At 41.4% G+C, this 27,429-nt stretch overlaps 1 protein-coding gene across 1 annotated transcript in view; it reads right to left on the reverse strand.

The window, feature by feature from the left end:
* Positions 1-27,429, reverse strand: part of PUS7 (pseudouridine synthase 7) — a 54,903-nt gene that overhangs the window by 24,873 nt on the left and 2,601 nt on the right. Inside the window, exons 2-7 of the mRNA XM_006070135.4 lie at positions 19,532-19,952; positions 18,571-18,655; positions 18,336-18,437; positions 11,121-11,265; positions 4,865-4,976; positions 2,705-2,782 (exon numbers count right to left, since the gene is read on the reverse strand). Of these exons, the coding sequence (XP_006070197.3) occupies positions 2,705-2,782; positions 4,865-4,976; positions 11,121-11,265; positions 18,336-18,437; positions 18,571-18,655; positions 19,532-19,952 (943 nt within the window). The remainder of the gene's footprint in view (positions 1-2,704; positions 2,783-4,864; positions 4,977-11,120; positions 11,266-18,335; positions 18,438-18,570; positions 18,656-19,531; positions 19,953-27,429) is intronic.

A 27,429-nucleotide genomic window follows, 5' to 3' on the forward strand; every position in this document is an offset into this window, starting at 1 on the left:
TGTGCCCCATATCCAGAGTACGGGAAAGGCTGACCCCTTGAGCCACTGCCAGGCCCCTGCTCTCAGGAGCTGCTGACCAGCCCATCACCCACACAGGCTATTCAAATCTTCCCACTCTTTTCAAGTTCCCTTTCCCACTCCCATCCCCTTCACTCTCAGCAGATGACCCCACATTCCACGTGTCTCAGGCACAAAGAGACCAGGGCAACAGGTGGGAGTGCCAGCATCTTCAGGCGTCACCTCCACTCTGCCCCAGACACGGCACCACGCACACCACTGCTAGTGAAGTCGTATTGTAGATAGCAGATGTTCTTGACCTGCCTTTTTGCCTTTACCACGACCTCATGCCCAGGGTCCAAGGTCAAGGAAGACAAGGGCTGGAAAATCCACTAGGATGCAATTGGGAACTCAATCCTGACACTATCTCAAATGAATCAAAAGGTGGGAGGGGAGCCAAATGGCAGGGGACTGGGGGGCGAAGAGGAGGTGCTACCTCAACTTCTTTATGAAAAGACAGGGGAATTACAAGCACATACATGCCTTTATTTTAAGTGGGGATAGCAAGCATAGATGACTTTAGAATTAACAAGTAGGTAAACTAAAATGCCAGACTGGATGAGTTACAAGCTGGAAACAAGACAGGCAGGAGAAACATCAACAACCTCAAATATGAGGATGATACCACTCTAATGGCAGAAAGCAAAGAGGAAATAAAGAGCCTCTTGCTGAGGGTGAAGGAGGAGAGTGAAAAAGCTGGCTTAAAACTAAATATTAAAAAAACTAAGATCATGCCATCCGGGCCCATCACTTCATGACAAATAGAAGGGGAAAGGGCAGAAGTGAAAGTGACTGATGTCTTCTTCTTGGGCTCTAAAATCACTGTGGATGGTAACTGCAGCCATGAAATCAGAAGACTATTGCTTCCTGGCAGAAAAGCGATGACAAACCTAGATAGTGTGTTGAAAAGCAGAAACATTACTCTGCTGACAAAGGTCCGTACAGACAAGGTTTTGGTCTTCCCAGCGGTCACGTATAGTTGTGGGAGTTGGACAGTAAAGGCAGAACGCCAAAGAATTGATGCCTTCAAACTGTGATGCTGGAGAATACTCTTGAAAATCCCTTGGACAGCAAGGAGATCAAACCAGTCAATCAATCCTAAAGAAAATCAACCCTGAAAACTCGTAGGAAGGAATGATGCTGAAGCTGAAGCTCCAGTATTCTGGTCATCTGATGAGAACGGCCGACTCATTAGAAAAGTCCCTGATGCTGGGAAAGATTGAAGGCAGAAGGAGAAGAGGGCGTCGGAGGAGGAGATGGCTGAATGGCATCACTGATGCAATGGACATGAACTAGGGAAAACTTCAGGAGATGGTGAGGGACGGGGAGGCCTGGGGTGCTGCAGTCCATGGGGTCACAAAGAGTCAGACAGGACTGGGTGCCTGAACAACAACAATAAACTGTACATATGCAAAATGTACACGTCTTAACATGTGAATAAGCCTGTGAAACCATCACCGCACTCACAACAAGCACCTGCAACCCCCATTTCTTCCTGCCCCGTTACTTCTCCCCCCCACCATCCCCCACCTCAGGGGTGCGTAAGCATGGACACCTGAGCCTGTCTGACCGCCCAGCTTTCTAGAATCGAGGATGGACACCTGAGCCTGTCTGACCACCCGGCTTTCTAGAATTGAGGATGGACACCTGAGCCTGTCTGACCGCCCAGCTTTCTAGAATCGAGGATGGACACCTGAGTCTGTCTGGCCACCCATCCTTCTAGAACCTAGACCAGTGGTTTTCAACCAGGGCTATTCTGTTTTTCGAGAGACATTTAGCCAGGTCTGGAGACACTTTTGTCTGTCACAGTGCTGACATGAATAGGGGGAAATTACTGAAATCCTGTGGTACAGAGAGACCAGGGCTGCTGCTGAGCATTCTAGAGTGCACAGTATGGCCCTTTCAACAAGGAATTATCCAGCCCAAAGTGTCAGCAGTGAAGAGGCAGAGAAGCCCAGTCTAGATTAAAACTGGAATTCCCTGGTGGTCCAGTGGTTAGACTCCACATTTACACCGCTGAGGGCTTGGGTTTGGTCCCTGGTTGGGGAACTAGGATCTCAGAAGCCGAGTGGCACAGCCAAACTAAACAAAGAAAAAACCCCCGAGCATCCCATTTTCTGTGAAAGCCTCCCTGGCCTGCCCCCACAATGAGTGCCAGACTTTGTTAGCAGGTCTTCCCTAACACCCCAAATACACCTCTATTCTAGCATTTACATCACTGTGTGTAAGTTCTGATTCACCTGCCTGCTCCATTATAGTTACTTCAAAAGCAAAGACCACCTTTTCCTCTGCAGATCTTCAGTGTATAACAAAAGGGCTCTTCACTGTTTTGTAATTAAACTTTAAATAACTTATATTTAACAATCAATGAATAAGAGAGACAAAAGATAAAGAAGCACATATTCTCTTGGTTCTACTAACCACACAAATCCTTTAAAAATGACATAAATAATACCAGCTTGCTGCGAAAACATTAGGGAATGCAGATAAGCAAGAAGAAAAGAAACAAATAGAAAAGCAGTTTTTTGAACAGACAGAGGCACTACCTAAAGACGGAAGAAGTAAACCCCACAAAGCAAATCCTAGAACTTGGAGATACAGTGCTAGGATTTTTACAGAATGAACCCCAGTATGTACTCCTACTTACTTGAGAACAGCAATCTCCTGAACGGTTATGGCTCTTTTATCTTTGGTTCCCATGTAGGAGAATATGTTTGGCTTGACTCTGATGAGGCAAAAACAAAACCATACAAAGTCACATACTGTTAGGAAATCACGCTTCTCATAATTTAAGATTTAAAATAAATATACTTAAAATAGTAACAGAGTAAAATAAAAGTAAGGAGAAACTTTATTTAAAAATACATCCAGGAAAACATAAATTAGTATTTCTTAAAAGCTAAGACACTAAATGATGCCTGGACAATTCCCTCCTTAGCTCTGTGTGACTTGGAATGTGTCAGAAAAGGAAATTTCTGACACATTCAACAAATTTCCTGTTGATTTCATGCAATTCATATAATTACATAACTGAAGGTAAAAAACTATCCATCCTAGATCTATCATGTATCATTTCAAAAATTTTGTATTTTCAATTTCCAAAAGTTAATATTATATGAATTTTCCACAAATGCATGCTATTTCTTTGTATAAAGCCAAATGCTACAACAGGGAACAGAATAGTTTTAATATGAAGATACAAATAAGCTAGATAACTAAGAAGAATTTAATAAAAACTGTTCCACATGAATAGGAGAGAAACAGGAAGGATTTTTGAACTCTGAGCAATCCAGATCTCAGAGAAACTCCCTTCCCAACCGTTTATTCTTTCATTGGAACTGTCTTCTTCCTGGGGTTCAGGGACAGACAAGGTGAGAGAGAAAGCTAGCAGTAAATAAAATGCTGCTTTATTAGGTACCGTGTCCTATGGGATGAACTGCGCTCCCCTAAAATTTCTGTATTGAGGCTGACTCCTGGTAGCTCCTAACCCAACAGGATTTGGAGCCAGAGCCATAAAAGAGGTTATTAGTTAAAACGAGGCCCTCATTCGATTAGACTTGTGTCCTGGTATAAGAAGAGGAAACCAGGCCTCAAAGAGGCCTCTGGGACACACACACTCAGAGGCAAGACCATGGGCACAGAGGTGGCGGCCACCTGCAACAGGCAAAGGCCTCAGCAAACAACCAAACCTGCTAGCATTCACAGCTGGGGGCTTCCCGCCCCCACAACCAGGAAAACGAAGGGCTGTTACTGAAGCCACTCGCTTCACAGCATCTTCTTAAGGCTGTCAGAGCAAACTATCACACTATGTAGTATGTTTAAACCAGGTTAAACACATATCAGAAAGTACATTTCCACTGTGTACAGATTTGCTCTGGTACCTGAATCCATTTCTGAAAATAAAACAGCAACCTGGCCCATCCTTAGAGACCCAAATTCTATTACAATTGCATTCTTATGAGAAAATCTGACTGGTCTCAGGTTTCCAGTCCAGTTGATTTCTAGGAGTTCAGAACTCAGATTTAGTAGCAGACCTCTGCAACCACATCAAAGTATGAGTTTTCAGGGGAGACAGTTAAGTTTTCTTTTTTTTTTCCCTAAATATTTATTTTTGGCTGTGCTGGGTCTTCACTGCTGCAAGTGGGCTTTCTCTAGTTGCTGCGAGCAGGGGCTACTTTCTAGCTGTGGTGTGCAGGTTTCTGACTGGTGGCTTCTCTTACTGCAGAGCATGGGCTCTAGGGCATGTGGGCTTCCTCAGCTGCAGCTCCTGGGCTCTAGAGCACAGGCTCAACAGTTGAAGTTGAGGTGCAGGGGCTTAGTTGCTCTGTGGTATGGGGGATCTTCCTGGACCAGGGATCAAACCTATGACCCCTACACTGGCAGGTGGATTCTTAACCACTGATCAACAGGGAAGTCCAGTTCATTTTTACTGCAGCTGGATGGACTAGTAACTCTCTACTATATGTAACCATTTACTTAGAGAATTGTCATTTTTGAATCAGTGACCATATGCAAGGAGGTTAAAAGAAATTAATTCAACTATTATCTACAAAAACTAAAATTGGGAATTCCCTGGCAGTCCAGTGGTTAGGACTCAGGACTTTCACTGCTGTGTCCCAGTTTCAATCCCTGGTTGGGGAACTAGGATCCCACAAGCCACAAGGCACAGCCAAAACAATAAAAAAGACTACCTGGGAGGTACGTTTGCTACCTGTTTGCCTATTTTCCCATTCCCTTTTCATCAGCATGGAAAGAAAAAACGTTTCTGTGTTTTGATTTTGCATAGGCACAAGAACAAGATACTAACCTTAAATATTTGGACAACAGATTAATAGCATCCATGGTGTCTTTGTTTTCTTTGTACAGTACAAAGTGACAGTAACTTCCCCTAGATTTTGGCCAAGAATGTTTCCTTGGATCTTAAAAAAAAAAAAAGTTAAATGTTATGTACACCATAATAAACGTTAGCTGAATTTTTCCTCATGAAACTCTACAAGATCATTTTTGCTCGAGAATCCTTGAGCGAGAAATCAGATCCGGACTGACAAGAAACACAGGTTAGATGGTTATAGCTGTGTGGACCACAGGCATTATTAAATTCTCTGATTGCATACTCATCTGTCTCTATTTGAAATCAAAAGCAAGAAGTACAGGTCATATGACAAGTCATTAAACCTAATGAACAATCTTCACATACAGAAACACAGAGGAGTCCAACCATCCCCTGGTTTAGTTGCTAAACAGGTGTCTGAAAGGGGATCAACGGGCTCTCCAGAATATAAGCAGGCCAGGGGGGCACCAGCAGTCATGGAGGAACCCACAAACCTTGCCTTGTCTCGCCAGTTAGGTGTTCCCGCAACAAGCTGGCTTGGTGACACGGTGAGACTTTCCAAAGGCCACTTCTGTCACAGAAGTTTAGGTAATACTATGTCATTTACAAAGGTCTCCAGACAGAGAGAGCAGCTGGCATTCAATACCTAATTGTCAATCTTCGGGCAAGAGGAGACTTTAAAAATTAAAAGTCTGAGCCATTGCTACTTCAACTGCCCAACTTTTAAGAAACTGACAAACATTTCAAGACTTTGGAGAATCTGACTTTACAGCTGTTCTTTTAAACATTTAAATTATACTACTAGAAACATCTATTCAAACAACATCAGGATTTAGACTTCATTGCTGCAAGGTGTTCTGAAAAATCAACACTTTGGGGAAAATGTGTAAGCCACAACTGCACTTCCCAGATGTTGTACAAGAATGTCCATGAGTCTCATGTGACACACAGGTGCAGCTGCTATTGACAATGCATCTAACTCACTTCACTTCTCTAACTCGTTGAAAGAAACAGACTGAAAAAATATTTCACACAATCCCTAGAAAAGTCTTTGTCTTCTAGAAATGTTCCTTTTTCTTTGTGCCTAAAATAACCCTTTAGCATGAAGTCATGAATTCTTCATCTTTAGAGACATAAGAAACTTCCGGTACTCAAGTTACTTATACACCTGCCTTTGCCAAGGCAAAAAGCATTGCTTGACAGGTTAGTTATGTAAGCTACAATGTAAAGAACAACCTGACCAGTTAAGCCATTTGGAAAACTGCCACAGCACGTATGCTTAAAGTATTACAGAAAAAGCACTGCAAGTATTTCTTTGGTTCTTGGTGTGAATTCCTTACAACTCATCCTCAGGAAATTGTGAACAGGGATACTATTTTTGGTTTTCCTTCCAGCTCCCTCCATTTAAGCCAAGTTGTCTATACTTAGTACTTGTGACAAAATTCATTGGCGTTTCATTTTACCTACATGAAACGCCAACCGCTCTTACCTGCTGCAGTTCTGACCTCTGTCCAAATGCACAGCATAAAGAGCACAAGAGAGCAGTATTTAATTTATAATAACATTAAAGTGCTTTAGAAGTGAACATGCAAATGATCGCATAGGAAGTTGCTACCGAGGAACTCCTACAGCATCTGGTGGTTATGTGGTGGGTTGACAGCGATTTAGACATTAACAATGGAATGTCGCAGAGGCAAACAGTGAACAAGCAGAAAACTCACCGACAGGTTCAAGCCTCCCTGTCTATGCCCTCACAGTGGCCTGTTCATTGATCCTCAAAGCTGCACTGTCTGTGCCCACGGGACATAGCGAAAGGTGTGAGACTGGATGCAAAATGCCTCCCCATCCAGAGATTTGTTTTCTTAAAAATGGGAAGACGTGTACCAGAACACTATTCGTAATTATCTTCCGGTTGTTGAGGCTGCAAGTGATGACTGTTTTGTATTGTGCTTTTCTGTGTTCATGAATTTCCTGCACTGATTTTATTATTTTAAAAAAATGCAAAAATTATGGAAAACACTTTTCAAACCAATAGATAAAAAGAGGTTGAAGAGACATTCGTCGAATGCAATGTTCTGACCTTGTCTGTATCATGATTTAAACGAGTCCTCTGTATGCAAATGGCATTTCTGAGACAATGAGGGGAAAACCGAACATGCACTGGGTATGAGATATTAAGAAATTATTATTGATTTTGTCAGGAGGTGATAATGGTTTAGGGCTTTAGTCCTTTTCTATCAGATATATGCTGAAGTAGTTACGTGTGAAATTAAGTACTACATAGGATTTTCTTTAAAAACATCTCAAGAAGGGAAAAAAAGTGGGAGGAACAGATTCAACAACAAAATGTTAATAATACTGAAGATGGTTGATGGTACACAGAGGTTCAATATACTACTTCCTTTACTTGTCTGCATGTTTGAAAATGTCCATAATAAAAACTTTAAAAAAATTTTGTGATAAAAGCTGATGAAGTGTAAGCTACATTTTCTTCTAACTACCCATTTGGTATATCTAGTGACAAGAAACAAATGAAACCACAAGACTAAAACACTAAGTGCTATTACACCTTACGAGAAACCATGACAACCGATATGAGTTTGGCTCACAAACATGCATCGTATTAGCAAATCCAAGCAGTGAGCATGCATTCAATTATCTCCTCGGTAAATAACATACAAGGATTCTTTTTCTAAGTGCACTCAGTACACAAACTGTTAATAAGCATATGTATTTATTAACTGGAAATGTTTTGAGTAATGGAAAATCAGTGAGTCTCAATTTCCTTTGGGCGATTTGTTTGACTTTATAAAACTCCAAATCCTTGGAACGCTAGGTAGCAATTTAAGTGAATTTAAAATAACTTTCACACATTTTTGAGACACGCTGACTTAAAATGCGAAAGCAACGAATTCTCAGGCTAGGAAGCAACCTTCTGATGGTCTGATACTGCAGCCCCAGGGAGAGGAGAAACAGAATCCAGATAAAAAAAGAAAACTACATTCAGGAAGATTCCTGTATTGAGCAGAGATCCACATGAATAAAGAAGGAAAAACGTTTGTAGCTCGAGAAAGACGACAGGATGGGTAGCATGCAGAACATTCTTTCCTTCTCATTCAAGACAATTTCCCCTGCTGCACCCCTGCACACCCACCCTGCAGCTTCCTCTGGGGTCCTGCTCCAGCCCCCATTACCCAGCTCCCTCTCCATCAGCTCTTCCCCTTCAATATATCAATATGCTCAGGGCTGGCTCTTGCATTTTAGTCAAACCTACGTCTCCCTCTCCTTAAGCATGTTCCTTTTCTTTGTCCTTATCTTTATGGTGGATTTATTATCTTCCATCCTAACCTACTGTGTGAACTGGTTTCCAATAAAACTGCTTTGGCAAAGATGCCAATGATCCCCAAGATCCTAAAAATCGGTGGGTGTGTTTCAGAGTTCTTATCTTGCTGGACCTGTCTGGAATATTTTCCATGGCTAATCACTCCATCACTGAAATCCCCTCTTCCTATGGATTCCGTAACAGCAGTCTCTCCCAGAAAATGAACTTTTAAATCTGTCTGGCTCTTCCTCCTTAGTCTCTGCAGGCTCCTAGATACAGGTATGCCCCTGGAAACCATTAATTTCACATAGAATGGATTATCTCTAGATAGTACATGGCAAAAAAAAAAAAAAAATTTTTTTAAACTTAAGTCCTTAAAAAGTTTTTTGGAGATGTACACTATTTATTTCAAAATATAAGTTAATTTACCTGAGTACATGGTGTATGATAATTATACAGTATTTTCAGAAAAATACCATAACTTCACTTTGGTAGATAAATCGACGTGCCCTATCTATCAGGTTGGATTAACACACCAAATAACATTAGGGTTAAAAGACCTGGTATCAATAATTTGTGTTTGGCCACCATGATTTAGAATCTATCATGCCTGTATTTTAGGCTGCGTGGCTCTATCTGAGGTTAAGAATGTTGCAAACCTGCTACATGGTGCATGACCCACCAATAACAACTTACGTCAGGGTTTGGTAGTAAGGGAGCTCAAAACATTCCAACTTAGCTTTGCAATGAGGCTTTAAAAGCTAATCTGTTCAAATGCCAGGCGAGGTGCCCTAGGAGGACGAGCTGTCACTGTTTCTGGGTTCTGTCTGTATAGGCAAGAACTGCCATCTCCAGACACCAGCTCTCCCTACGTTCCCAGTGTTGCCTACTTGAAGTGGCCCCCAGCTCGCAGGTGGGGGTCAGACCTGGAGATGCTCACAGGCTCTCCAGTGCCAGTCAGGCCTCTGAGGAGGTGGTAGAGAACATGCAGAGAGCAGGCCTCTAGTCCATCTCTGAATAAATGCCACAGGCCCTCAAGCCCAAAAGGGCCCAATCTTCATCCACACACTGATTCAACTGGACCTGCTTCATGCTTCTTTTTCATAGTGAGAAATTAATATTTTATTGAAGATGTGAGAAGGGAAAGGGGTGGTTCATGTCACACAGCTCAGTACCTCACTTGGAAAACCTTAAGGAAATTTTTTATTTGAGGGGGAAAAAAAGGAAGGTGTGGTGTGGCGTAAGCACAGAAAAGGTGGATAAACACAGAACACCAGGGATCCGGCACCACTCACTTCAGGGGCAAACTGCTGGCCACTGTGGCCTGCAAATACCAAGATCACAAAACTTGGCTGCCTCCAAGGAGGAGCAACCATTTCCAAGAAGCAACCAGTCTGAGAAACACAGGCTTCGCCTTTTCCAATCTGCTTCCTCAGGACCACAGTTGTCAGAACAAGACCCTGCCTCTTCCTCCTGCCTTTGCAAAAAGGTGGCTGACCGATGAGGACTGCCTCTTCTCTCCAAGAACTTCTCCACAGCAGCCCTTCTCAACCCGGCTTCCTGAGAGAATTAAGACTGAATGCGGCAAATCATCTATGTAGGAATTCACCTCTCCTCTACTGCTAGATAAGTGGGAGAATAGAAAAAACACTCACCTCACTCCTCACTGGGCTTAATCCTCCTGGACAACCCTAGCTGCAGAACAGCTTTCAAGGTGATATGTTATACTGTCACTCAGACATCAAAGAAACATAGAGCACTCAAGCCATGAGCCTCTGAACTGAGAAGTGATTAACAACTCACGCCCTCAAGCAGTCCCAGAACATATCCTCTCCCTGCCCTTTCTGGTTATCTGCTGTGAAGCGACCTCCAACCTCCACTTTCTCCTCCCCACTGCTCAAGGATTCTCACTTCTATATCACTATCCAGATCTACTGACTTGATGACATGGTTTTCTCAGGCACAGCTAAATCTTATTTCTGCTCCCATTTTTCTCACATCCTCTCCTTTCACTAGAACCACAGTTATAGACAATTAAGGCTTCATCCACTCACAGGGTTATCCCAAGAGAATACTGACAAAGCACTGATGGTTTGGACAATCTTCTGTTATATAACAATTGTGGAGTTTTACTCCAACAAATATACCTAGAAGTAACTCTTCACTAACAGGCGTCATCAACGGTCAGGGAGGAGGTGAGGAATTTTCCCTTTTGTAATTTTCATAAAAATTTTATCTACTGATCTGACAGGTAAAAGAAGAAAAATTATCATCCAATATTTAAGGTTATATGCAAATAGTTATTTTCGTGGCTGTAGAACATAGCACGTAAATAAACAGGGTTCACTGACAACACACCCACTTCAAACAGATGCTACTCAGTGAACCATGGGCTTGGGTGAAGGGGTGGTTTTCTATATATTCCATGTTTTTCATGCGTAGTCAACAAGGTACTCACAATTGGAAAGCAACGGCACTGTCAATATAGGGACTTTGCAGAATATGCCACTGGGAGAGGTGACAAGCAGTTTCTGTTCATCTGAAAGCTTTCTTACCTCCATTAAGAGGACAGAATGAGCAATATTCTTCTGTCTTCTCCCTGACTTACCACTCGGCCTGCTCTGCTCTTTAGGGAACGTATTGAATTACGTACGACTCTCTCTGGCGCCACTATCACTACAGCAAACCCGCCCTCACATGTAAGACCTGCTGCCCCCTTTACCAGACACATGCTAGTGTGAGTGTGATCTCAGATGCAGGATTGCTTTAGCATCTGAAAGACTGTTCACCTTCTTTGAAGGAATGATATGGTCAATATCCATCTCGGAACAACTGCAAAATGACCCTTGAGTGTGAACAGGCAGGGAGAATGAGGAGGCAGAAGAAACGCCCGGTCACAAGCCCACTTACTTGCCAGAGCCTTTTTTCCAGCTGCATGATAGGCTACTATATATTTCTTCCCTTCTCTGTCTTCTGTTTTGGTCTCTAATCCTGGAAACAGAGATTTAATTGCTTGATGGATGATGGTTCTTTTCTCTTTGGTGTCCTCAATAACCTATTAAAAACACAGATAATGATACTAATTTAACAAACATTAAATAAAGGAAATAATACTAAAGAATTAGTAAAAACACTACTTATCTTAATAATGATATAAAGTAACCAACGTAGAAGGGTACAATTTCAGAAGTCTTTTTTTTCTTTAATTAATTATTTTTTTATTGAAGTATAGTTGATTTACAATGTTCCAGGTGTAGAGGAAAGTGATTCAACTATACATACATAATTACAAGATATTAAATATAGATAGCTCCGTGGTATATGGTAGGTCCTTACTGTTTACTATACACATACTAGTTTGTATCAGTTAATTCCAAACTCCTAATTTATTAGTCCCTCACCCCTTTCTCCTTTGGTAACCTTAAATTTGTTCTCTGTATCTGTGAGTCTGTTTCTGTTTTGCAAATAGTTCATTTGTATCATATTTTAGACTCTACATATAAGTGGTATCCCATAGTATTTATCTTTCTCTGTCTTACTTCCCTTAGTAGTTCCCTCCATGCTGCATATTATTTCATTCTTTTTGGCTAAGTAGGATCCCAGCATATATATGTACCACATCTTAGTTACCCATTCATCTGTTGAAGGATATTTAGGTGCCTTTCATATCAGAAATCTTTTAGACCTTTACAAATTGCAAATCATAAGAACCCATTTACTGAGTTTGTCCAGCTGCCAGGTACTATTACCAATCATTTTACAATCACTGTCTTATTCAATCCCCATCAGTTCCCTATCAAGCCACCAGCACATTTATTTAGAGACGAGGAAAGTGAGGCTGAGAGAAGTTAAGATTATATATTTGGAGGGGAGCAGAGCCAGATATGAATTCCAGGCCATCCAATTCCATAGTCACCCATCACAGACGCTCCCTTTCAGGGACTCAGCTAAACAATGAACACCTCAGGGCTCACAGATGGAAAAGCAGGTGAGCTGTGTGTTTGGGGATATCAGAAACTCGATTCCCTGAATAATGCAATCTAATCTACTCCTGAGTCAAATGAACCCTGCCCTATACTGAGAAACTTTATAATGACAATCCAGTATATTTGTTACTAAAAGAGAAAAATCTACATCAAGAAAATGTAAACTAACTAGTTATACAACTGTTTTTCAATTTCTGAATGTATCTTACACTGAGAAATACATTTCATACCTGGATTCAGTATCCAGCAATATATATTAATATGTGATGGGTTAGTTGCTAAGTCGTGTCTAACTCTTGTGACCCCATGGACTGTAGCCTGCTAGGCTCCTCTGTCCATGGGATTCTCCAGGCAAGAATACTGGAGTGTGTTGCCATTTCCTTCTCCAATATATTAATATGCGTATGCACCTTATTAAAAATCTTTAAAAAATGTACAGAACAGTACTTAACCCTTATAATGTGCAATGCACTGTTATTTCCTATTTCATTTCATTATGTTAGAAAAATGTTGGTTAGCAAGAGCAGTTTCTCTGAAGAGGTAAACAAAAATCGACAAATCTCTGGCCAGGCATTCCAAATAAACAAAATAAGAAATGAAAGAGGAGAAATAACAGCCAATAACACAGAAATACAGAAAACCATAAGAGAATACTATGAACAACTACACGCCAATAAAGTTTCTTCACCAATCTAGAAGAAATGGACGAGTTTCAAGAACATACAGCCCACCAAAACTGAATCAGGAAGAAACAGATAATTTGAACAGATGGAGCACTAGAAATGAAACAGAATTTGTAATAAAAAATACTCGCTGCAAACAAAGGTCCAAGACCAGATGGTTTCACTGGGGACTTCCATCAAGCATACAAAGAGAAACTTACACTGATCCTTCTCAAACCCTTAAGAGGAGGGAACAGTCCCAATGTCATTTTAAGAAGCCATCATCCCATACCAAAACCAGACAAAGACACTCACTATAAAGAAAAATATTATCTTTGATGTAAAAAATTTTAACAAAATATTAGCAAACTGAATCTAACAACACATAAAAAAGATTATACACTATAATCCAGTTGGATTCATCCCAGGGTCACAAGGATGGCTCAACACATGCAAATCAATCAATGTGAGGGACTTTCCCTGGCAGTCCAGTGGTTAAAACTCTGTGCTTCCACTGCAGGGGGCACAGGTTTGATCTCTTGTAGGGAAACTAAGATCCCACATGCCAAAAAAAAAAAAATTAATGTGACACATCACATCAACAAAAGACAAAACCATATGATCATCTCAATAGATGCATAAGAAGTATTTGATAAAATTTAACATCCATTCATGATACAAACTCTTACCAAAGTGGGTACAGCATACAAACAAAAGCAAAACTAAACAAATGGAACCTAATCAAACTTACAAGTTTTTGAACAGCAAAGAAAACCATAAACAAAAATGACAATCTACCAACTGGCAGAAAACATTTGCAAATGATGTGACTGACAACAGATTCACTTCCAAAATATAAACAGCTCATATAGCTCAATATAAAAACAAACAAACATGGAGAAGGAAATGGCAACCCACTCCAGTGTTCTTGCCTGGAGAATCCCAGGGACGGGGGAGCCTGTTGGGCTGCTGTCTATGGGGTTGCACAGAGTCGGACACGACTGAAGCGACTTAGCAGTAGCAGCAGCAGGCAGACAGTTTAAGAAATCTAAATGCTGATGATAAAAAACTTTTCTCTGCCCCACACTCTTTCTACCCTTAATTTCTATTCCACAGAAGCAAACACTTGAAACTATTTAGCCATTGTTTCTGTTATTTAAAAGCTATGGTACATATACACAATGGAGTATTACTCAGCCATTAAAAAGAATACATTTGAATCAGTTCTAATGAGGTGGATGAAACTGGAGCCTATTATACAGAGTGAAGTAAGCCAGAAAGAAAAACATCAATACAGTATACTAACGCATATATATGGAATTTAGAAAGATGGTAACAATCACCCTGTGTACGAGACAGCAAAAGAGACACTGATGTATAGAACAGTCTTATGGACTCTGTGGGAGAGGGACAGGGTGGGAAGATTTGGGAGAATGGCATTGAAACATGTAAAATATCATGTATGAAACGAGTTGCCAGTCCAGGTTCGATGCACGATACTGGATGCTTGGGGCTGGTGCACTGGGACGACCCAGAGGGATGGTATGGGGAGGGAGGAGGGAGGAGGGTTCAGGATGGGGAACACATGTATACCTGTGGTGGATTCATTTTGATATTTGGCAAAACTAATACAATTATGTAAAGTTTAAAAATAAAATAAAAATTAAAAAAAAAAACTGTTGATTACTAAAAAAAATAATAATAATTAAAAAATAAATAAAAACAAACAAACAAACAAACAAAAAACCCAATCAAAAATTGGGCAGAAGATCCAAATGGCTATTTCTCCAAAGAAGATAATATAGGTGGCCAACAGACATGTGAAAAGATGCTCAACACTGCTAATTATTAGAGAAATGCATATCAAAACTACAATGAGGTACTGCCTCACACCAGTCGGAACGGTCATCATTAAAAAGTGTACAAATAAATGCTGCAAAGGGTATGGAGAAAAGGAAACACTTTTAAACGGTTGGTGGGAATGTAAATGGTGCAGGCACTATGGAAAATAATCTGAAGGTTCCTCTAGAAACTAAAAATAGAATTACTATATGAACCAGCCATCCCACTCCTGGACATATATTTGGACAAAAGCATAATTTGAAAAGATACATGTTCATGGCAGCACTATTTATAACAGCCAAGACATGAAAACAATCTAAATATCTATTGACAGATGAATGGATGAAGACGAAGTATTTATACAATGGAACACTACTCAGCCATAAACAAGAATGAAGTAATGCCATCTGCAGCAACATGGATGGACCTAGAGATACGTATACTAAACGAAGTCAGTCAGAAAGAGAAAGACAAATAAAATATGATATACCTTATATGTGGAGTCTAAAATATGATGCAAATGAACTTACTTACAAAACAGAAACATTCTGACAGACACAGAGACCAAACCAAAGGTAACCAAAGGAGAAAGAGGGTGGGAGAGGAATAAATTAGGAGTTTGTCATTAACAGATACAAACTACTATATACAAAAACATAAAAAACAAGGTCCTACTGTACAGTACAGGGAACTAACATATTCAATATCTCATAATAAACCCTAATAGGGGGAATTCCCTGGCATCCAATGGTGAGGACTCTGTGCTCCCACTGCAGTAGGCGTGGGTTCAATCCCTGGATGGGGAAACTAAGATCCCATAGGCCACAGTGAGGCCAAACACACAGAGAAACAAACAAACCTAATGAAAAAAGAAAAAAAAAAAAATTTATATATATATATATAAACTGAATCACTTTGCTGTACACCAGAAAATAACACAACACTGTAATTAAAAAAAAATAATGTTGGTTAAGATACAGTACACTAATTTCATGACCCACTGATGGACTGTAACTTGTAAGCTAATAAGATGTAATATAACTACTACTGGCTAAACCTAAGAATATTCTAGCAAAATAAAAAATATAAATGAATACGTATGTAAAAGAAAAATACATTATAATATAGATAAGACATTTTCCATATTGAAAAGTGAGTCTAGGGGAAATCCCTGGTGCTCCAGTGGTTAGGACTCTGCAGGTTTGGTGCCTAAGATCTTGCAAGTTGAGTGGTACAGCCAAAAAAAACCTGAGTCTAGACCTAGAATTCACTGAAAGCAATGAGATGGAACCATAGTTTGTATGTATGAGTGAATACATATTCAGACCTCAAAAACTCAGAAAGTTTATCTTTCTATTTTATAGATGAGGACACCTACCCAAGGTTCATGCTCTTTAAGGTAAAATCTTTCAGTAGATGGCATAACTATAATTTTTAAGGTGATAGTAAATCTTGCCATCTCTGTAGGAAAAAACATATTATAGAGATAATATATCACTGCATTGCCTGGACCATCCTCCTAGAGTGCTCTCAAAACCAATTCTTGGGAATTTTCTTCTTAGCATTGTTGACTATTTTGTCTATGAGTAAATTCAGTCATTAAAGGCTATGGTTTTTCCAGTAGTCATGTATGGATGTGAGAGTTGGACTGTGAGGAAAGCTGAGCGCGGAAGAAGTGATGCTTCTGAACTGTGGTGTTGGAGAAGACCCTTGAGAGTCCCTTGGACTGCAAGGAGATCCAACCAGTCCATTCTAAAGGAGATCAGTCCTGGGTGTTCTTTGGAAGGAATGATACTAAAGCTGAAACTCCAGTACTTGGGCCACCTCATGCGAAGAGTTGACTCATTGGCAAAGACTCTGATGCTGGGAGGGATTGGGGGCAGGAGGAGAAGGGGCTGACAGAGGATGAGATGGGTGGATGGCATCACTGACTCGATGGACGTGAGTTTGAGTGAACTCTGGGAGATGGTGATGGACAGGGAGGCCTGGCATGCTGCAGTTCATGGGGTCACAAAGAGTCGGACACAACTGAGCGACTGAACTGAACTGAATTGAAAATTTTAATAGTACATACTTCTGAGAAATTTTGGTGGGGAGAAGAGGGTTGAAGGCAAACAATAAATTCTGAAAGTGAAAAAAACAAAAGTGACATCGCTCAGTCGTGTCCGACTCTTTGCGAGACTGTGGACTTTGCCTGCCAGGCTCCTCCGTCCATGGGATTTTCCAGGCAAGAATACTGGAGTGGGTTGCCATTTTCTTCTCCAGGGATTTTCCCAACCCAGGGATCAAACTCAGGTCTTCCACACTGCAGGCAGACTCTTTACTGTCTGAGCCATGAGGGAATCCCCCCAAATTCTGAGAAGTTACAGTAAACTCTTTCTACCTGGGAGCAATGGAAGTGGCAATTTCTGATAATCCGAAATCCAGCAAGTCATCAAAATATAGTGCAAGATGAATTTAACACAAACTTACAACTCTAAAAGTCTTATGCTACAAGATTCTTAGAATCTTGTGAAGTATTTTCTTTGCTACAGAGATCACCTAGAGCTGCTGTGTCCCTTATGGTAACCACTAGCCATACACGGCAACTGAGCACTTGAAACATGGCAAGTCTGAAATGAGATGTGCTACTGGTATAAAGTAACACAGGATTCTGAAGACTTGGTAGGAAAAAAAGAAAATAAAACACGTCATTAGTAATTTTGAAAATACTGATTATATACTGAAATATTTTGAAAATAGTAGGGCAAATAAAATATACTGCCAAAATTATTTGCCTGCTTGTTTTACATTTTTTGAAGATTTGAAATTAAAAACATGTCTTGCATCACAATTTCACTGGACAGGATCATGGAGGTGGTAGTTTAGTTGTTAAGTCATGTCCAACCCTTGTGAGCTTGTGCACTGTAGCCCACCAGGCTCCTCTGTCCATGGAATTCTCCAGGCAAAAACACTGGAGTGGTTACCATTTCCATTTCCTTCTCCAGGGGATCTTCCCAAGCCAAGGACTGAACCCACATCTCCTACATTGGAAGCAGATTCTTTACGGCTTAGCCACCAGTGACAGCACTAACTGAGAAGAGTAAAACTTCCGTAACAAACAACTGTAAAAAAGGCACTTACTGTTCTATTTAGTAGCTGAGCTCTTTTTGTTATGAACAGAAGTAGTCTCAAGATAAGCAAAGCAACACTCCCTTACCTCCTTCCCCCAATTCCCCTCCCTTCCAGTGCCTCATTTGAGACCAGGAGGCCTTTGGAGCTGGGCCATGGCCTCCCTGTCAGGACCACACTCTGTCAGGCTGTGATAGTCCTTCGCAGCAGACGCTATGTGATACAATGGTCACTCTACAATTCCAAACAGCAGATTTTTTTTTGTCGATTTGTGGTCATGTAAAAAAAATTTTTTTAAGCAAAAACAACTTTTTTTTTCTTTTGGTCATAGTTTATCTGAATACTTGTTACCTGCCACTGATAAAAAACATTTTTTAACACAATGCTCTTTCAGATCAAATAGGGCAAGTCCATCCTTTTGTTAACTACTGTAATTCTTCCAGAAGACACTTATTAAACATCCACCCAAAAAGACGCAATGAAAACCTTAAAAAAAACTTCTCATGTGTTTTTGCACTACTTACCTCAATGGCAACACTGGTTTCCTTATTTTTAAAAAGCTGGAGCTCTTCTAAACGTTGCTTTTCTTCAGCTGTTAAAACTGTAAATACATCTTCTGAAGGATCCTTTAAAATAACCACGAGAACTCTCAGTGAGTCACACACAGAATTTGAGGCTGTCAAAGCTCTGTATTTCTGTGATCTCCATGAAATATTATTTTTATACAGAAGGTGACTTTTGCTAGAGAGCTGTTCCTACCTCTTCATCTACTGGGACAGACAAGTCACTCAAATGGCTGATTTGTCCATCTCTTCCTATTTCGTGAACGACAAAGTCAGAGTATCTGAGGAAAAGAAAATCAGAGCATTATCATTTTGCTGCCTATTAATTTTAGGAGAAAGTTTGTCAACAGTAAGCCTTATTATTGTGCAAACAGGTATTAAAAATAAAAACTCTCAGTGCAAAGTCATGTAGTTATTTTTTCTGGTTTCATGATGAAGTCTAATCCACATCTTGGCCTGGTACCAGGTACAGAAAAGACCTTCTGAGCTTCTAGAACACTCTTCCAGAAAAATGCCTAGGTCAAAGCTTATTAATGTTGCCCTATGATTATATAGTTCATTCTAAAGTGAATCATGAAACACAGCAAATTTAACTAAATTGGAAGCTAGTGTATCTACCTTGAGCCACCCTGAAGCTTACCTTTATGCTAAATACTTTACATACATTATTTAAAGTCCTATTAACTATTCCCAGGTAGCATTATGACCCATTTTTTGGACAGGGATTCTGAGGCTCAAAGGAGTTAAGTAACTATGAAGTGGCTGAACTACACTCACACCCAGATCCACCTGGCTATAAAGACTACCTTCTCTCTCCTGTCGATGTGGCCCATTCAGGTAAAAGAGTTTAAGATTTTAAGACCAATTCAAGGGAAAACTCGAAACCATTTAATTACCATTGAAAGTAATATATTTTAAGGAAATACCCATTCACATACTAACAAAGCAGGCCACAGGGAAATTGCTATTTTTTACTCATTTTATATTCAAATAGTTTCATTTACTTATTTGGGCAGCTTTCCTTCATCCTATTCCTGACTGACCACTGGTGTGAAAAATCCTTGGGGACAGAACACTAAAAATGGAAAAATAGACTGATTTCTTTTTAAAGAAAAGAATTAATAAAACAAAAATAACGATATAAAAACAAAACGAACCTTTCTTTTAAGATTCCTGAGAATCCCTGGTGAGAACTTACGAACTTGGTGATGCCCACATCCAACTCAGTGAGCCCATGCTTCATCATGTCTGCAAAGCTCTCTGCTTCCTCCTCCTCCTCACCCTCCTCTGAGAGGCCATCTTCCTCCTCCTCTTCCTCTGACGGAACCTCAGAGTTCTTTTCACCCTGTCCAGCAGTTTCAGGAGGCCCAGACACCTTTTCGCTGCTGGGTAGAGAGCTGTTCTCTAGCCCATCTTGACCTGTGGTTGGACAGCATCCTGAGACCTTCTGTCTCTTGGCCTCCTCAGCTGGGGCCACACTGTCATTATCTTCGATGGCAACGGACCCCCGTTTCAATGACACACTAGTCATTTCTGTCATCTCCATTTTCAAGTATCCAAGAAAACATGTAAGAGAACCTTTTAGAAGGAAGAGAGTAGGTGGTAAAAATCACTTCTATACAGAATTGGGTTTCAGCAAACAGAGGCACAGTTAACTTTGTTCCTAAGGTCCTAAGTATAATTATTAAAATAATTCTTCCAATGAAACTGGAGCCTATTATACAGAGTGAAGTAAGCCAGAAAGAAAAACACCAATACAGTATACTAACGCATATATATGGAATTTAGAAAGATGGTAACAATAACCCCGTGTACGAGACAGCAAAAGAGACACTGATGTATAGAACAGTCTTATGGACTCTGTGGGAGAGGGAGAGGGTGGGAAGATTTGGGAGAATGGCATTGAAACATGTAAAATATCATGTATGAAATGAGTTGCCAGTCCAGGTTCGATGCACGATACTGGATGCTTGGGGCTGGTGCACTGGGACGACCCAGAGGGATGGAATAGGGAGGGAGGAGGGAAGAGGGTTCAGGATGGGGAACACATGTATACCTGTGGCGGATTCATTTTGATATTTGGCAAATCTAATACAGTTATGTAAAGTTTAAAAATAAAATAAAATTAAAAAAATAAATAAATAAAAATAAAATAATTCTTCCAAATGTGCTTTCAGTGGCATAGAAAAAATGGTACAGCACTTCTGCAGGGAATTTGATATCAAAAGCCTTTAAAATATGTATGCCTTTTGACCCAGAAACACTTCTTTAAGGTATTATCCTAAGAAATTAATTAAAGTGTTTCAAGTTTTAGCTGTAAGGATGCTCATCTCAGTGCTTTTACATAAAAAAAAAAAATTAAGAACAATGACATTAAGGTACATAAGCTAAACAATATGTAAAACCAATGTTCAAAGAAACTGGAAAAGGCAGTTACTTCTGGGAGAGGGTACAGGTGACTGGGGACAGCAAAAGACTTGTTTTCACTGAATACCACAGTTGTATCATCTAACTTTTGTTTCGTGGATCTTGCTATCTTTTCGAAAAACTGATTAAGATAAAAGTGTATACATACATTTACTGACATGAACACATACTCATTTTTTTTTTCTTTTTGAAGCAAGGAGAATGAGATTTCCCTAGTGGTCCAGAGCCTTCCAATGCAGGGGATGTGGGTCCGATCACTGGTCAGGAACTAAATCCCACATGTCTCGGGGCAACTAAGCCTGAGCCTCAACTACTGAGCCCGAGCACTTCAAAGCCTGGGTACACAACTAGAAAAGCCTGCATGACACAGTGAAGACTCAGCACAGCCAAAAAGTGAAAAATGGACTTAAAAAAAAAAGCAAAGAGAACAAAAAGTTGTTTAAGTACAGAGTTTCAGTTTTGCAAGATAAAAAAGAGCTCTACATACTGGCTACACAATGTGTATGAACTTAACACTACTGAACTATATACTTAAAAATGGTCAGAATGATGTTGTGTGTATTTTGCCACAATTAAAAAAATACAGATCATTTAAAGCTAGTACACAAATTACTGAGCAAAAGTCTAGGAAGCCATATATACTTTGCAGTTCAGAGCACACATTTATTAATATCTAAGACTGCAAGTGCCTGTCTAATTTGATTTTATTTGATGCTCTAGGTGAAACAGGGATAAGGCTTTTTTCTATTTTAATTATATTGTTATTTAGTCGCTAAGTCATGTCTGACTCTTTTGTGACCCCATAGACTGTGGCCCGCCAGGCTCCTCTGTCCATCGGATTTCCTAGGCTACTGAGTGGCTTGCCATTTGCTTCTCCAGGGGACCTTTCCAACTCTGGTATCAAACCCATGTCTCCCACATTGCAGGGTGGATCCTTTACCACTGAGCCACCTGGGAAGCCCTATATTAATTATATAGGGAGATGCTTAAAGTAACATACAAACTCAGTAAACATAAAGAACATAAATGAGCAGAACATCCTAGTTCTCTTGGTTAGCCAGAATCCCATCCATAGAAGCATCTACAGCAGAGCAATAATGATGAACTAAATTTTAAGAATCCATGTTTGATCTTGCCTCATTGTCAAAAATCAAGAATGGAAAGAAAAGGAAAAGGAAAAAAGGATCATGACAGCTACAAAAAAAGGGGGGGGAAGGTAGAGAAAAATGTCAACAAAAATAATTTTGTTTGAAAGACAAAAAAAAAGAAAACGGAAGAAACCAAGAAACAGGAACAGAAGTGGACTGCAACTAGTTGTACAATTTATAAAATTATCTCTTAATTCAAGTAAGAAAGCATTTTTTATGTGTTCTAAGCGAGGTATAGCAAAAGAGAACACTGACTTATGTGATGTTGGTGCTATTTCATTCTTATTTTATTTCAACAAAACTGCCCTCAGAGCTTGTACACCAGTGACGGAGGCAGACGGGGCCCGGGGCTTACTTGGAGACATGGCCACACACAGAAGATCACGGGGCCACTGGTGGTGAGGGTGTCCGAGAAGACCCCTTCCTAATGAAAGACCAGAAGTGAACACCTGAGCTAAGCTTTGGGGACTGAGTAAGAGAGAGGCTGTGGAAAAGCGGGGAGGAAGGTGGTGCAGCATGCACAGAGGCTCGGAGAGCTATAGGAAGCCCACCAAGCTGGCCCCACACCACAAAGAGTAAAACATACAAGGAGAGAGCCTGGAGTTAAGGCTGGGAGCTGGTTAAAGCCACACCAGGCTGAACGCAGGAAATTACAGCTGAAAAACCAAACTGCCATCTGATTCATGAGTCAGAGATATTTCATGGCATCTTTTCAAAGAGAAAGATGGGGTTAGGCTGGGAGATTAGGTAAGACAACTGAGGAAAGAAATCAGCTTGATCTAAGGCCGAGGCGAGGGTAACAGAAGATGGAAGTGGGTTCAGGAACATTTAGGAGGTGGTGCGGACAGGACTGGGTGACCAATGTGGAGGAAAGAGGAAATACTATAGGATGACTCGGGTTTTCCATCCTGGGGACTTGAGAGGGTAGGGCAACTCTTCCTGACATGGGGACCCCAGAAAGAGGCACAGGGGCATGGGGGTGGGGAGGAGACAAGCACATGTACAGGTCTGAAATGTTGCTGGCACCTGGCAGACATCCCTGAGTCACTTATTACACTGTGTCACACACAGTCTTCCCCCCAAACCCACAACAGCTCCCCAGGGGCGGTGTGGACCCCGGCCAGGGTCTGAGCACGTCCTGTGAGCTGCTGACCCAGAACCGTGGCCTCCGGAGCGAGCAGCATGGCTGCAGAAGCGCCTGCAGGAAGCCAAGAAGGAGGCGCCGCCCACCGAGACGCCATACGCTTGCACGATGCAATCATCCTGCCTGAGGTGGTGGGCTGCACAGTGGGCATCTACAATGGCAAGACCTTCAACCAAGTGGAAATTAAGCCTGAGATGACCACACAGGCTAGGCGAGTTCTCAATCGCCTACAACCCAGTGACATCAGGGCCACCCATTTGTCCCAATTCACTCCCCTCAAGTAGCCTGCCAGCCAAAAGAGACACAGACATCTCTAGAAGAAACAACCCCTTCCCCACCCCACGTTCCCAGCTGGCATGACAGGATCTACCAGGAGGTCCTGATACCCTTCCGAGTCCTGCACTCTGCTCTCTTCAGGGAGGGCTGGAAATGGCAACCCACTCCAGTGTTCTTGCCTGGAGAATCCCAGGGACAGGGGAGCCTAGTGGGCTGCCGTCTGTGGGGTCGCACAGAGTCGGACACGACTGAAGCGACTTAGCAGCAGCAGCAGCACATCTACCTCCTACCCAGAATGCAGAGAACTCATCAGGCTCTTTCTCAACAACCTGAGGGCCAAGAGCCTCGACAGAAACACCAGTTACTTCCTCTTCCGCATTCTGCTTCGGCACCGTCCATGATCCAGCACTGTGTTATTTCCAATCCTCCACACACGCCTCTAACTCAGGCCCAGCCCCCACAGGTCTCAATCCCAGCCTGACTGCTCACAGAACTCTCTCCAGTGGGAGGTCCTCCATATCTGTATTCTCAGATTAACCTAGTCTCACCTGATTTGATGGACATGAAACTGAGCCAACTCCAAGAGAGAGTGAAGGATGGGGGAGCCTGGTGTGCTGCAATCCGTGGCATTGCAGAGTCCATGACTGAGCACCACCACCACCACCTGTCCTTAAGACTCACCTGAAGACCTTGAGGCCCAAATCCCATGCCCTCCTCTCTATTAAGTCCACGTCTTCCCATTTTACCTCCCTTCATGTGCACTACCCATATAGGCACCCAAACACCAGGCTTTCCTGCCCCACTTTCCAGCTGTTTAACTGGTCAGAGTCAATAACCTCTCCTAGCCCCTGTTCTTCAGCTGAAAAACATGAATAATATGCGCTTCCTAGGACTGTTGTGAAAATGAAATGAGATGACAAACACAGAGTGGCTAGCCACAGTAGGAACTAAATAAATGCTAGTCTCTTGTCCTCCTTCAAGAGGTGTGCAGACTCTCTGAGGATATTAACTCTCTAATACCTGCCAGAGAATCCAGAGAAGTATATTAAGCATGAGTAGATATTTTTGAGAAGTACTGAAACAGGTGCTGAAACTCTTCCCCATCTTCAGAGATCAAAGACACACTAAGTAGCAATTCCCTAATGAAATACTAGCCCTGGGCAATGACATCAATGGCCACTAACATCACAAAAAAGAGACAACCAGACACTGCAGGCCCCTGAAAGGACATGCTGTTGTCTATGAAGTTCTTACTGACTGAAACTATGTCTACTAGTTTAGATGGCATAAAGAGACAGAAGATGTTACGTTCACCACCAGCACAGGGAAGCAAGCAGCAGAAGTCTGAATGTGGAAAACCCAACAAGGATCAAGACAGTCCCTCAACTAATGAATAGCAACAGGAAAAGGAGGAATAAACTTGGATCCTTCTTTGAATCCAGGTTTAACAAGCCAACTGTTAAAAATGTATTTATGAGACAATCAGGGATATTGAAACAGTGGGGACAGTTGATGACATTAAGATAGTATGGTCAACTTTTAAGGTGCAATATCACTATTCAACTCAGTCCCTCAGTCCGACTCTTTGCGACCCCATGGACTGCAGCAAGCCAGGCTTCCCTGTTTATCACCAACTCCCGGAGCTTGCTCAAACTCATGTCCATCGAGTTGGTGATGCCATCCAATCATCTCGTCCTCTATCATCCCCTTCTCCTCCTGCCTTCAATCTTTCCCAGCATCAGGGTCTTTTCTAAGAAGTCAATTCTCATCAGGTGGTCAAAGTATTGGTGCTTCAACTTCAGCAATATCACTGTGGTTACACTTAAAAACAGAATCTTTATGTTTTAGAGATACAGACTGAAATCTTTATGGTTGAAAAGATATGAAGTCTGGACTTTGTTTCAAAATAATTAACCAGTGGTGAATGGAAGTGGAGTAGGGTACAGATTTAAAACAAGACTGGCCATGAGTTGATAGTTGTTGAAACTGGGTGATGGGAACATGGGGATGTCATGACGTCATTCTCTCTACTGTGCATGTCTGAAATGTTTTATTATAAAAGCTCAAGGTATAAAAAGATACACTAATTATTCTACCCTCATCAAACCACCACTCTTTCTAGCTCTACTGCTCCCTCTCTCCCATCACCTGTTCTTCAAACACACCAAGACCTCCAGTTCCAAGATACCACTTTTTCCATCTTCATTTCCTCAAGTACTCCAAAGCTCAACAACTGCAAACTCCTAACCAATACTCAACACTCTTGCTCACTAGTCCTGCTGCAAGATCCCTGTCAAACCTCAACTGAAGACCAATTCTGCTGTCTCCACCTGTGCTCCTGGCCGGAGAACACAAGGCCAGGTGAGTGGACCTCTCATGACAACCCTCCAGGCTGTCTTGCCATCCCTCCAACTCCTGTGCACCATTCACCAAGAAAACAGGGGTCCTCAGGCAGTGCCCCTCCTACCAGCAGAGTCACAAAACCCCTTATGATAACCACTGCCAAACAACGGCAGCCCTCTGAAGAGAGGTCCAGACTCATTTTAACACTCACTCACTCCTCGTACCCGTATTTCATCCCCTCAGCAAACACTCACCGTGCACCTCTGTGCCAGGCATTATTCCAGGCACCATACACGACACAACACGACGCACAAGCAAATCAAATAAAGTGCCCAACCAGCATGAAGCTTACGTTCAGGTGGAAGATCTGGCTTCTACTCCATGCTTTTCTCCTGCATCTCGAGGTGCTCTTTTCCCCTCCTGCTCAACTTACAGCTTACACTTGGCTTCCCCGGCTTCCTTCCCCAGTCCTGATTCCTTCTCAGTCTCGTTTTCCAGCCAAGACCCATCTCCAACTCCCTGTTCACTCAAGGGTCCAAGGCAATGGGAACAACAGCTAAACAATGACAGAATGTGCACACTGAGCTCATTTAAGCCTCTCTTCCGCCCTGTGACTTATGTGTCATTATCATTCCCACCTTAGCCCCTAAAAAACTGAAGCCCAGAGAGTATCTTGCTCTAGTTCACACAGCTAGTAAGAGGTGGAATTAAACATCAAATTCAACATGCCCTAAAGTGATCTCATCTTTTCCCACCACAAATGCATTTCATTTAAATTGCATCTCTTACCTCAAAGAATCTTAGCAACAAACTACCAGTCACCTAAGCCAAAATACGTGTATCACTCCATCCCCTCATCTTCCCCATGTGAATGAAATTCTAGAAGGTTTAGGACAGGATTGTTATACCTAACATCCCTGGAATGAGGATATTAGCAGATGTTGGATCTGAAGTATCAAGCACTGGTGTCAACTCTTGTTTGGTGAGTGGCAGTCTGGGCATATGACTTGGAGTCTGATCTAGGCTGTGCCCTTTATCAAGTGAGCCACCACTCTGAAGTCTCAGCTCCTTTCTCTGGAAAGCAGAAAAATGATGACTTGGTCAAAGGTCTGTTCTAGCTGTTGTTATTCAACTGTTGGTCATTAATATTTATTATGGATGCTTTCCACCGCAGAACTGTGCTGCTGAGTCTGGGAAAAAAATCAAAGCTTCTTATGGTTCTTTTGTTTTCTGGGCTAATGGTTAAGCATGGCTCTCTCTTTCAAACATCATTTCAATTTTAAGAGACCCTCAAAGCACTGCCAAGAGCACCAAATAAACAGGCCTTTAGTATTTTTTGGCAGTCTTTTTCTTGATACTTTGGACACTTGCCTGATCTCTTTTTCTTGTTACATTTAATTGCAAAGACAAGCTCATTAAACAAAATTATTTTCCATTTGTTTTAGCCGATGGCCCTAATACAGACATTAATTATTAAGGTATATGTAGCACAAATGATTATAAATCACTTAATATATATTTTGCTAAGTTCTGTCTGTGGGCCTAGAAGCTGAGAATATATTTACTAGAACAGCTGGACAAACTTCTGGACCAAGAGAGGCAGAACTAAAATCAGCATCAATTTCTTAAGCAGAAAATACATAAAACAATCAGACTGAAATGAAATATAATTCCTAAATGAGAGAGGACCATGTGAATATCCAAGAGGCTGAGAAGA

The sequence above is a fragment of the Bubalus bubalis genome, chromosome 8 (genome assembly GCF_019923935.1).
Source record: "Bubalus bubalis isolate 160015118507 breed Murrah chromosome 8, NDDB_SH_1, whole genome shotgun sequence".
Taxonomy (NCBI): domain Eukaryota; kingdom Metazoa; phylum Chordata; class Mammalia; order Artiodactyla; family Bovidae; genus Bubalus; species Bubalus bubalis.